The sequence below is a fragment of the Amblyraja radiata genome, chromosome 15, assembly GCF_010909765.2.
Source record: "Amblyraja radiata isolate CabotCenter1 chromosome 15, sAmbRad1.1.pri, whole genome shotgun sequence".
Lineage (NCBI taxonomy): Eukaryota > Metazoa > Chordata > Chondrichthyes > Rajiformes > Rajidae > Amblyraja > Amblyraja radiata.
The window spans coordinates 39919287-39932720 of record NC_045970.1 but is presented as its reverse complement, the minus strand read 5'-3'; the positions used below and the strand labels follow the sequence as shown (position 1 = coordinate 39932720).

The 13434-nt window shown below is 45.0% G+C and overlaps 1 protein-coding gene across 1 annotated transcript in view; it reads right to left on the bottom strand.

Annotated features, from left to right (window-relative positions):
• Nucleotides 1–1635: 1635 nt before the first annotated feature.
• Nucleotides 1636–13434, bottom strand: part of oga (O-GlcNAcase) — a 43450-nt gene continuing 31651 nt past the window's right edge. Inside the window, exons 11-16 of the mRNA XM_033034163.1 lie at nt 13346–13431; nt 12267–12371; nt 7143–7231; nt 5100–5292; nt 3711–3870; nt 1636–2959 (exon numbers count right to left, since the gene is read on the bottom strand). Of these exons, the coding sequence (XP_032890054.1) occupies nt 2823–2959; nt 3711–3870; nt 5100–5292; nt 7143–7231; nt 12267–12371; nt 13346–13431 (770 nt within the window). The 3' untranslated portion in view covers nt 1636–2822. The remainder of the gene's footprint in view (nt 2960–3710; nt 3871–5099; nt 5293–7142; nt 7232–12266; nt 12372–13345; nt 13432–13434) is intronic.

Genomic DNA, 13434 nt, shown 5'->3' with positions numbered 1-13434 from the left:
AGAAACCAAATTGGTTAGACAACTGCAGATGCTGGAATCTTGAGCTGGAGGAACTCAGTGGGTCAAGCAGCATCTGTGGAGGGAATGGACAGGCGATGTTTTGCATGGGAACATTTAGCTGGGGAGTTAGAGAGAACGTGCGGACAGTTACCGTGACTGGAGGCTGGGACTTCTTTCCCCTGGAGAGTGGCTGAGGAGCACCATGAGATACAATCTTTTCCCCAGGGTTGGCAAGTTGAAAACTAGCATGGGGCCCCCATGAACAGCAACACATCCAGTTCAATCACTACACAATTCTCCCTGTTTGTAGGTTCATCCATATCAGGTTCTCCAGCTGTTGGTTTCAGCCCAGCGTTAGAGCTGCTGCCTCACAGCACCAGAGACCCAGGTTCAATCCTGACTATGTGTGTCCCGTGACCCTGGGTTTCCTCCAGGCGCTCTAGTTTCCTTCCGCATTACAAAGATGTGCAGGTTTGTAGGTCAATTGGCCCTCTACATTGCCTCTCGTGTGTATAACTACTGTATATTTGATCAATGGTCAGTCAGCATGGACTCGGTGGGCCTGTTTCTACACTTTATCTGTAAATTAGACTTACAGGCAAAGTCACACAGATTTGTGAGGAAAATGCTAGAGGTGCATTTTTAGTTTCACCAGAGCAGAGCACAACTGATGAACATAGCTAGAAGTTTAATACAGGTGCACTCCTTTGGCTTGCAGCCACAGACTTCATACAAACTGTATTGCCTGTGTAGTGACCACAATCTCAGATCACAGTCCCACTTCCCTTGGTTGGCACCATCTGTGCAGATGCAAGAAAGTAAAGGATGAAGCAGTAACACCCGCAAACCCATGACAGGTTTAGTTTAATTTAGAGATACAGCACGGAAACAGGCCCTTCTGCCCACCAAGTCCGAGGTTAATTCTGTAAATTGTACCTGATGTGTAGGATAGAACTGGTGTACAGATGATTGTGGGCAGGTTGGGCCAAAAGGGTAGTTCGCACACTTTATGACTCTTGAGGGCTGAAATTTGAGTGCAAGATGCTCAAAGAGACCAAGTTATCCAATATATTGCTGGAAACACAGGTGAATTTGTTTAATGTCATTGGATATGGACATTTAACTCCCAGATACAGATTGTGCATGAAGACTTTTATATATCCATCTTAGGTCAGCCCAAAGCACGATGTTACCCTGCTGTATAGGCTTGCGTTTCCAGACTGGACAGACTGGAACTTTTTTCTTTGCAAGCAGGTACAACAGCAAAGATACTTGGGACAGGTACATGGATAGGCAAGGTTTAGTGGGATATGGGCCAATAGCAGGAACTTGGGTACCAGACTTTAACACTGTCCAGTTCTCTTGGGGCTTTTTCCAATTCTAGTTTTCTGCTCTGTATCTAACAGGCAACAAGTCAACAATCATTGATGTCTTTGAACATAATGCCACAAATGTGCAGCCAGTAAGTTAGGAACCCCGTCAGGACACACAGAGCTAGTGAGGCTGGTGGGTTTAATCATTTTCACCATTCCTGGAGCTGGCTCCAAGCAAGGCCAGAGAAGAACTACTTACCCACATCTCAGGCCTCAATGTGAACTGCAATACTCTTAGATTAAGGATAACGGCCACTTTTTGTTTTAAATGAACTTGACATTTGACTTTAATTGTACACGCACCTTCCAATCTACAATAGTTTACACTGAACTTCAATAATGTATAGTTTGTAATAAGTGCTCTTTGCTTCCTGGGTTGCTGGAAGTTCACAGTGATTGCCGTCTCGACCCAGCCTCACGGCCTTCTCTCAAATCGACGGCCAGCTGCAGCAGATGTCGGGGGACGTCCGCTCTCCAAGGCCAGCAGTTTGCACCACTGGCGGCAAAACCAAGCTGCAACTGACAGGTCTGTCGCGCACGCCTGAGAGAACGCTGGCACACTGCTGATGAGCAACCTGGAATGGATTCCTTCAGTAAGTGCAGGTAACCCCTCCCCCCAGTGCATGACGGCTTCATGGGGCTGGCGTACAATCAAGCTCTCCCACCACACGCAACGGTTTCACGTACATTTAATTACGTTCTGATCCACCCAAATTATTAACCCGTCTTTCTTTACAAACGTTGACAGGCCCAGTATGCAGTCCAGTACTGCTGTGCTCATTTCCAATGTCAACATTTCATTCCTTTCTCCGGAGAGCAATTCCACTAACCATTCAGATCGAGATTCACTACTTATAAAGTGCCTTCAAAGAGAGGTATCAAAAGGTCATTAGTTTTCACAGATGCATACATGCTGCAGAAAGCAAACTCTTAAAATCACCGACTGAAGCCCTAAAATCTCACTTAGTGAAAATGAACTGGGCTCCAGGGATGAAGAACTCCAATTACTCCTGTGGGTGGTCAGTTATAAACACAGCCACCTTGTGATGGCAAAATGGCTGCTTTAACAGCATGCTCACACCAGGACTGCAATCAGGCAGTGGATAGTCTAAACCACTCTCTTTTTGAATGGCGTGGGCAGTGGACCGAGTAGTTTCCTACTCAGAGGCCAAGTTCCCCGATTCCAAACGAGAAACTTCAGACTCCCCGATATTTGGAGGCAAGGCTGGGATGAAATGTCAGAAGGGGAAGGAGATCAAATAACTGTTATTGCATCATTGGAAGCTCACCCACTTCACAAAGTTCCATGTCGAGTTCACCTTGTGTATTGCAAATTAAAAAGATAAAATATAAAACATTATTAAACACAGGTTATTCAGCTTAAGGCTAAATTTAGATACATTTAATTATACACATCCTTTAATTACACTACGTTGAAGGGGCTGCACGTTACAAATTCCTTCCCAGCACCAGCATCTCCTTGGGGAATCCCTCCATCTTCGCCAACTCCAGGAAGCCCAGTTTGCTGTAAAACTCCAACCCTCGCCTGTCGCTGGGTTTCACTTCACAGAAAGCTCCTCGAGACCCTGGAAACGAAACAGTCCTTTAGCTCTTGGGACAGACAGTGCATGTTGAACGATAGTGGATATTGGCAGTACGAAACATACAGGGGTGTGACAAAGTAGTTTGTCATAGTCATACAGCATGGAAATAGGTCCTTCAGCCCAACATACCCACACCGACCAACATGTCCCATCTACACTAGTCCCACCTCCCTGCGTTTGGCCTATATCCGTCTAAATCTGTTCTATCCATGTACCTGTCTAAATGTTTCTTGAACGTTGCGATAGTATCTGCTTTAACTACCTCCTCCAGCAGCTCGTTCCATACATCCACCACCCTTTGTGAAAAAGTTACCCCTCAGTAACTCAAGGTAGAGAAATCCAAAAATTGAGGGCATTGGTTTAAGATGAGGGGGGAAAGACAATAGGAACCCGAGGGGCAACGTTTTCACTCAGAGGCTAGTGGGTATATGGAATGAGCTGCCAGAGGAGGTAGTCGATGTAGGTACTATAACATTGACAAAACATTTGGACGGATACATGGATAGGAAAGGTTTAGAGGGGTATGGCCCAAACACAGGCAAATGGGACAAGCTTAGATGGCCACTGGTCAGCATGGACGAATTGGGCTGAAGGGTCTGTTTCCGTGCGGTACGATGCTAAGACTGGTCTAGGAAGGAAGAACAAATGCCACTGAAGGTTTACTCTGTGTGAACAATGCACTTCCTACTCACAGATGGAGGTAAAACACTTGGAAGAAAAGAGAGGTCCTTACCGTCAGCTTTTAAGGAAGAAAGCAAACAGCCCATCATACTCTTAGCGACACTGGGATCTGTCACTTTCGTGTGCACGTCCACTTTAATCAGCGAGGGAAAGGAAGCGAGGAAGTTTTCCGGCAGGCCTTGCTGCTCTTCGTGGAAACTCAACATCATTTTCTGTGTGAGAGACACAGACCAGTGACGGAGGGGCACTCAGTAACAACACACAAGTATACAGATTAAAGTAGGGGAACTGCAATTATTCCCTTTGGAGGAGAGGGGGTGGAGAACAATCTAATAGGTTGAAAGATCACACACAAATGCAGGAAAAGCTGAAAGAACACTGGTGATGAGCGGAAAACCTTTACATGTAATACTGATTCAGGATTCACTGCCAGAGCAAAATGGAATCAGATTCACACCTGGCTTCCAATCACAAATTGGATAGATAGCAGCAAAATAAAACTCCAGGAATCTGGACAAGGAGGAACTGATCAGGAATTGGGCAATGATTCTTTATAAAATGGGGACTTGAGGGGTGGGGATATGAGAAAATGGTAAAACAGGACATAACAGTACATGGCTCAATATTAATTAGTAAGTTTCAGGTGAAAAACTGGGGAAGGAGCGAACGTTTGAGCATGAAGGTTCTATTTTTGTCTGGAACCCACTGCCAAGGGTGATGGAGGCAGATACAATAGTGGTGTTTCAGAGGCTTCAGGATAAGCGCGTGGAGTGCAGGGAATGGAGGAATATGGATTATGTGCGGGCAATAAGGGTTGCTCTCGACATCATGTTCGGATAGACTTTGCTGTACTGTTCTATGTTGGTACCAAAACATGATACGTCCACAGGACTGACAAGATTATCAGCGAGGGATGGACGTGGCGACCTCCTCAGATGCAGGCATTGTAGTCGCCAGACCATTCCAATGTGTGGAGCAGCAGTTAGTGGGTTCACTACCTTACAGTGCCAGAGAGCCAGGTTCGACCCTTACTACGGGTGCTGTCTGTGAGGAGTTTGCACGTTCTCCCTGTGACCGCATGGGTTTCCCTCCCGGGTGCTCCAGTTTCCTCCCACATCCTAAAGAGGTGTGTGTCAGTAGGTTCACCGGCCGTTGGTGTGTACACTAGTGGTTGAATCTGGGGAGATGAGAATGTGGGTAGACTAAGATGGGTTCAATGAAGGGTCAGCGCGAATGGGTGGGCTGCGGGGATCTACGAGGGCAAGAACCCCGTGTTTTACTGGTTGCAGAGTTTCGTCCATTGAAAGACACGATAAATTTACAACAAGCCATTGCTAATTAGTAACATTCAGATGCAAAACTGGGGAAGTAGCAGCAAATGCTACTGAATTAATTTACAGCATGAAGGTTCTATTATTGTGTAATTATTCTGAGAAAGTACCTGTTCCTCGGAGAGCTCCTTACTGGCTTCTGGTTTAATGTATTTTTCCCGCATTGCGGGTATCCAGGAAACTTTACACTTTCTGGCGTAGGGGTTCACGTCGACAATGCCGAGGGCATAACCACACACGCTGCCCTCGTCTTCCAACACAAAGCAATAGTCGGGGCTTAGTGTCAAAAATCCACCCACCAAGCTGCAACACAGCAAGAGCAGCACAATCAATGTACTGGCACATCAGAGCCACATTGCCCTTCCCCATACACCAACTGATTCAAATACTCCCTCAGTTAGACACCTAAGAGTGTCAAGTGTTTTATCGTCATATAGCCGGGAAAAGAACAAAGAAAATCTTTCTTGCTGCAGCAGCATAACATGTTTAACAGTACCCAATAGATAGTATAATAAACAATAACCAAGATGGCACGCTGGCTCAGCGGTAGAGTTGCTGCCTTACAGCGCATTCAGTGCCAGAGACACGGGTTCAATCCAGAATATAGGTGCTGTCTGTACGGGATTTGTACGTTCTCCCCGTGACCGCATGGGTTTTCTCAGAGATCTTTGGTTTCCTCCCACACTCCAAACACGTACAGGTTTGTAGGTTAATTGGCTTTGTATAAATGTCAATTGTCCCTAGTTAACATGCAGGACTCGTCGGCACGGACTCAGTGGGCTAAAGGGCGTGTTTCCACGCTGTATCTCTAAACTAAACTAAACAAAACTTAATGAATAGGAAAAAAACCCACAAAAGTTACATAAACAAAAATTCCCAAAGACCCTAAACAGGCAGTTTGCAGTTTAGTTGGGAGTTCATGGTGTTCAAGAGCCTGATGGTTGTTGCAACACAGCATCGGAAAGCAATCTTCAGCTACTTTATGCAAGATAGAGTCATAGAGTGTGGAAACAGGCCCTTAGACCCAACTTGCCCACACCGATCAACATGCCCATATGTAAAGATGTCAGCGTCTCAGAGGGTTCAAATAGCATAGAAACAGGGACAATATTTCCCCGAGCCAAGATCCAGTCACATACATTTTGAAAGGAATGACTAGTATTGGTATATTGTTGTGTGTATCAAGTTGCAATGAAAAACTGCGTGCTATCCAGTCAAATCATACTGTACACGAGTACCATCAAATCACACACAAGTACAAAGCGTGCATAAAGTAGTGTTACAGGCCTGCAGTGTTACAGTTAGAGGAAAAGTACAAGGTCCAGAATGAGGTGGGAGAGAGACTGTGACTACTGAATGTAGGCAGACAGTAGTGGGGAAGATGCTGCTCCTGAATCTGATGATTCATGCTGTCAAGTTTTTCTATCGAAGATAGACACGAAATGCTGGAGTAACTCAGCTGGACAGGCAGCATCTCTCGAGAGAATGAATAGGCGATGATTTGGGTCGAGACCCTTCTTCAGACTGATATCAGGGGAGCGGGTGGTACAGAGATAAAATGTAGTCGGAGATAGTAAGACTGGTCGGAGAACTGGGAAGAGATGGGGAGAGAAGGAAAGCAAGGGCTACTTGAAGGTAGATAAGTCAATGTTCATACCACTGGGGTGCAAGCTACCCAAGCGAAATATGAGGTGCTGTTCCTCCAATTTGCGCTGGGCCTCACTCTGACAATGGAGGAGGCCCAGGACACAAAGATCAGTGTGGGAATGGGAGGGGGAGTTAACTGAATATCGAATATTTAACTGAATATCAAATACCAGAGGGAATGGTTTAAGGTTACAGGGGAAAAGACGGGCAAATCTGTTTTTTTTAAAGGTACAAAAGGTGTTGAGTGTCTGGAATGTGCTGCCAGGGGTGGTTGTGGAGACACATACAATAGTGGCATTTAAGAGACTTTTTGGATAGGCATATGGATATGCAGGGAATGGAGGGATGTGGATTATGTACATGCACAAGAGGGTTGGTCCTGGCATAATGTTCGATACAGACATCGCAGGCCAAAGGACCTGTTCCTGTGCTGTATTGTGCTATGTTCTATTTCACACACCAGCTGAGACCAGTACTCTCCGCACCACACACCTACAGACACTCACCTATCACCGATGATATCTGGCTGATCAGACATCAAGCCGGCATCCATTTCATCATCATACATTTCCTTACAGATCTTGTACACCGAGGCCTGCGGATAAAAAAAAGGCCAGTTAATAAATAGTTCTGTAACACATTATGAGGGGACTGTCCGACACACTGGCAAAATAAAGGTGTTTGATCCTTTCATTTGCGTGAAATGCAACCAGAAAAATCACAATATCCAGTTATCACCGAATCGTTATGGAAACAATCCAATGTGGTCAAATAGATTTGGGATTGAGGTCAATTTGTCAAGGCCCTTTTGAGGCTAATGGATCCTCCTTGTACATTTAGTTGAAAGGTAGAGAAAAACTGATGGATTTACCCGCTGTGAATTTCCAACTAAAATGAACAAAAGGATGTACTTTTAGAAAGGACACTAGGAGGAATTTCTTTAGTCAGAGGGTGTTGAATCTAAGGTATTCATTGCCACAGATATCAGTGGAGGCCAAATCATTGGATATTTTTAAGGCAGAGATTGACAGATACTTGATTAGTAAAGATATCGAGATATCTCTGGTGAGAAAGGCAGGAGGATGGGGTTGAGAGGGAAGGATAGATTAGCCATGATTTAATGATCGTGTGATTTATGAATATTTCTGCTCCTGTGATTTATGAACATAAACTTGTCCAACAACATATACAGCCACGCCAACACTTCTTCCTCAGAAGACTAAGGAAATTTGGCATGTTTCCAATTAATTATTAACCTCAACAGATGCACTGTAGAAAGCATCCTTTGCCTTGGTTCTGCCCAAGAGTGTCATTCCCTCTTCTCTCCCGTCGGGCAGAAGATACAAAGGTTTGAAAGCATGCCCCACCAGATTCAGGAACATCTTGCCCACAGTAATCAATCTTGAATGGGTCTCTCATGCGCTAAGCATGTAGTCAAAATATACCTAATTGCAGCCCTTGCCCCTTTTTGTTTTTCCATCTGCACCCTCCTTGTACCTGAAACACAATATTCTAAAGTTGGAAGTTCAAACACTGTATTCTGCAACTTTAGGTAGCCTCTACAAAACACCCCCCCCCTCACTTTCTTCCCTATAACCCCCCCCCCCCCCCCATCCCTTTCCACTGCACTCCCCGAGCCCTGGCACCCATCTCTCCCTTCCCCCTCCACTATATTCCTAAACAAGTCACACTTCAATCACTCAGTCACGAGTCAAACCTCAATTTGCAACTCTTGCGTGTTCATCCTTTGTCCAAAAATTCCCACCCCTCACGCTCACCTATGACCTGGTATGCCTTGTCTGCCCCTCCACTCGTTAAGCTTTTTTCCCCTCCCACCCCTGGAATCAGCCTGAAGAAGTGTCCCAACCTGAAACATCACCTATCCATGTTCTCCAGAGATGCTGCCTGACCCGTTAGTCACTTCGGCACATTGTGTCTCTATAATAGGTGGCCACACTTTCAGCTGTTAAGGAACCACGCTCTGAAAAGTCCCCGCTCTGAACCACTCAGCTTTAAAAAGCTTCACAAAACTTACCTATGCCAGTTAGTGTTTTGTCACGTGCAGCTGTGTATAACGTTATCTAACAGTCCACAGAGGATGTACCAAAATATCTAATGAGTGGATTAATTTACTGATGTTACAATAGTATGAGATAAAGTTTTACACAGCGCATGTGACAAAACACTTACTGGCCTAGGAACGTTTTATGAAGCTTTTTAAAGATGAGTGGTTCAGAGAGGGAAGTTTTCAGTGTGGTTCCTTAGCAGCCATTTCTCCAGAGCTGCGGCCTGACCTGCTGTTACTCCAGCGTTTTGTGCGTATCTACAATAGGAGGATCCTGAAGATGTCAGTCATATGGTTGGTGTATGGTTCTTTTTTTGTCACTTGCACCAAAGGTACAGCGAAATACAGTTTTTGCATATATATCAGTGCAATTATTGCCATACATAGACAATGCTTAAAATTGGACCAATGTCACAAACATCAGTGCTGGCTGCCAAGTTTTGGGAGATGAATTTGCATTGAAGGAGAGCTCAAAGAGTGACGTGTTTATCCCCCAGTTCAAGTGCCACATCTGGGGGCAGGCCAGATGTTTTGCCAGTGTTCCACGTGCGTATTTATGGCACAAATGTAGCTGGTGAAACTGGCGGTCTTATTTGCAGTCTGCCGTTCTCAAGCTACGCGGGTCTCAGGAAATGAAACACACAGAGCAGTAAGGTCTTTGCAATATTTTCCTGGTCGCAATTAAAGATAATTGGCAGTGAGAGACTACTTAATCGAACTTGGTCTTAATTGCCAAGAAGAGGCGTGGCCCAAATACACTGGTGGGAAATCTGCCCAACTCTGCTGCGGTATAGTACTTCCCGATGATTGACGCACAAGGAAGGGTAAGGGATATGCAGGTCAGTTCAGGAACCTGATGGTTGCAGGAAAGTAGCTATTCCTGAACCTGCTGGTGTGAGACTTCCACCACCAACCCACCAATAAAACCGGTCGCCCGACTTGGACAAAGCTCCCAGCTTTGACACTGTATATATTGTTTGCGATTCTCTGGACCAATGAACCAAATATTCATTATCCAGAGACTAATAGAACAAATCAAGGATTAAAGTTAGATTTAAACACATGTGCAGATTCACTACTTGGACCTGCATCTCGGTTCCAGATGTTGACTGTAACTCGGTTTAAAAGATAACTTGCCAATCTGATAGAACTTACCAAGTAAATTCATATCAATGGTGATTTCCACATGTACAAGGACAAATCCATCATATAGCATCCCAGTTTCCCCAGGTTCTTTTACCTGTGAAGAGTATGTTAATCACTATTCTACACAGATTAACCAAGCACTGGGTGCCAGGAAGCAGTCGAATGAGTCGGAAAGAATTTCTCTAGCCAGAGAGTGGTGAATCTGTGGAATTCATTGCCACAGTTGGTGGCAGAGATCAAGTCATTGGATACTTTTAAAGCGACGATCGATAGATTCTTGATTAGTAACGGTGTCAAATGTTAGAAGGCAGGAGTATGAGGCAGAGAGAAAAATGGATCTGCCAATGGCGGAACAGACACGATGGGCGGAGTGACCCAATTCTGCTCCTAAGTCTTAGGAAAGGTATAGAGGGGTATGGGCTGAGTGCAGGCAAATGGGATTAACTTAGGTTGGGATTGACAAGACATTTCCATGCTGGATGACATTGCCAGATTTGATTCAGCCAGTGTGCCATTACAAAAATGCAAAGTGAATTCCCATGGATTCATGTAACTGCACCAAGGCTTTTTTTTTTTTTTTTTTTTTTTTTTTTTTAAGTATCCAAAAGTAATTCTATGTTGAACGTTTAATAAACTGATCACTTTTGGATCATTTAAAAAGCCTTGGTAGTTACATTAATCAAATTTCCTCACACATTGAGTTTGCATCTCGTTCTGCGTTGAACAGTAAAGAGAAGAGGGTACAACTGGACTGACCCTTGAAGTGTACGAATGCTACAATTACGCCCGATGTTGCACTCCTGAAGCACAGTGGCAGAGTTGCTGCCACACAGCGCCAGGGACCCGGGTTCGATCCTGACTACAGGCTGACAAGAGTTGGAACTCTCTCCCTGTGACTGCGTGGGTCTTTCTCCTGGTGGTCCGGTTTCCACCCACACTCCAAAGACGTGCAGGTTTGTAGATTAATTGGCTTTGGTAAAAATTGTAAATTGCCCCTAGTGTGTAGGATAGTGCAAGTATACGGGTTGATCACTGGTTGGAGTGGACTTGGTGGGCTAAAGTAACTGACTTAGCAATTTAGAAGAAACAGCAACAATATCCACTGAAGAGATGGTCAAAAGGAAATAATGCTTAACTTCTAAAAATATAAAGACACAGCATGAATATAAACTGTGAACAGGTTTCTGAGTGCTGCCTTGGAGATGCCTTCTTCCCATTTCCAAGGGATTAAAATGTTTTGTAAGACCAAGAGGGAAGGATGCAAACTCTAAAGTCAAATAGTCTGCACAAGCAGCAGTTGATTTCTCAAGACGAACTGATTAAATAACTGTAGCAACTGGAGATAATAGCATCTAATTTAAGTGGCTTCTGTGCATGGACAGCAATGACACAAGAAAAAAAATATAATAAAAAAGCCTGCTGGAACAAACGTCTGTAGTTACGCGGAGACACAAGGAACTGGTGATAGAATCTTGAGCAAAACACAAAGTGCTGGAGGATCACTGTGGGTCAGGCAACGTCTTGTGAGGGAAATGGACAGATGATGTTTTGGGTCGGGACCCTTCTTCAAACTGTCAAAACTACAAAGCCCTCGTGGACATTGAAGGTCCTCAGGGCCTGAATATCTGAAGTTGGACAGTAAACACTGTCAGTAGGAGGGAGCATGCAAGAAACTGCAGGCAATAGAATCTTGAGCTAAACAAAGTGCTGGAGGAACCCAGTAGGTCAGGCAGTGTCTGTGGAGGGAAGAGACAGGCGATGTTTCAGGTCGGGATCATTCTGTAAACTGACTAAATGTCATCTGTCCATGACCTGTCGAGCTGCCTGACCTGTCGTGTTCCTTCAGCAGTTTTTTCCCCCTAATAGTTACACAGGAGAATGTGACTTGGATGAGAAGCCACTGTCTGACATCCACACCACATTTCAGTTGGTGATAAGGTTGGGAATTTTCATATATATTAAGAACCTGATTAAAACTCAGTTAAATCTTTGTTTAAGAACAAAAGACGCAAAGAGCTGGAGTATCGCAGCACCTCTGGAGAACATGGATAGGTGACAGATGTATAGGAAGGACTGAAGATGTTGGTTTATATGGAAGCTAGCCACAAAATGATGTTCGCACCCTATATTCCCAGGCAGTCTCCATTCCAAGTACTGGCCAGGCCTGTGCCTGCATAGCTTCAGAGATCAGCCGTTTTAAGATGGCTGTAGCATGGTCTGAAGAAGAGTTCCGACCCGAAAAGTCAGCTATTGCATTTCTACAGACATGCTGTCTGACCCGTTGAGTTACTCCACATGTTGTGTCTACCTTATGTATATGTGACGTTTTGGGTCAGGACCCATCTTAGTTTACATGAACACAAAATGCCAGGATCTAAGAATGTCTCGATGATGTCGTTGAGATGAAAATGGCACATACCTCGTCCTTTGGGAAGTATGGCCTGATGGCGAAGACTTTTGACGTCGGCATGGGTGGCGGTGGTTGGTAGAAGAGATCGTTTGCCGCTTCAATGGGCAACAAACGCTGCGAAGAACAAACAGCTTAGTCAGCACTGCTCTGCGACAACTTTGGGACATCAGTATCTTCTCCACACAACATAACTTCCAATCTCAAACTCATTTGCTGCTGAAGGCACCATGTAAAGCATCACGTGCAGCAATGTAGCTGGAACCAATTCCAGTCACCGGACATGACGCACAGTGTCTGCGGCAGCAAAGAAGTCAGGGAGGTGCCAATTACTATGGAAATCGTAGTTTTATTTTTAGTTTTTTTTTTGTGTTTTAAAGGCCAAAAAATCTCTTTTGAAGGGTTTGGGGGGTGGGGGGGGGCAAGGAATGTCTGGGGAGGAGGTTTGGTCTGGAGAGGGTTAACTGGCTGTCGAAGCAGTGCACCCAGAGTTTCATCGCAAGCGCGGTATCACAGGCTGCGCGCAAAAGCACCTGTAGAGGAGAAAACAAAACAGCGCAACAAAGCTCCATGAACCTTTGAGGAAAAACCAAGAAAGTTCAGCAGTCTGGATAGAAAACATCCTTGTCCATCGACCCTCCCATTCGAGTCCATTAGGCACCAATGGCAAGGCGAGTTATAACTTAGTGTGCTTACGTATGTGTCTCGGTCTGTTCCTCCCGCCCGCCCGCCCTCCATCCCCACCACATTTTAGAGGCTGAATGTTCACTTCTTAACTTGGCCTTCGCGGTTCATGGAACTTCGAGGTGGAAGCAAGCTGCGCAGCGCTCAGTAAATGTTGCGCAACCTGCAAAGGAACGTTTTGGTCAACGACACGTCAACTAAAATTTGCAGCGCGCGCAGGCGCAGTGGGATTCCAACATCTCCTTCCAAACTGAAAAGAAAGCAAATTAGTGCCAGTACCAAAGTGTACCAAATTCTGTCAAGGAAACCAGCTAGCCATCAACAGACCAATCCTTTCCTTTTGCACAATGTTTTCTCTTTCAAAATGAAGAAAAAATAACATCAGTCATTGGGAATTGGTAGAATACCTGAAACTCTCCTGCTAGACCACCTCTAAAGGCCCAGGGTTCTTGGTCGCCACTCAAGAACTGTGCTGAAGATTGACTACGACACCCTG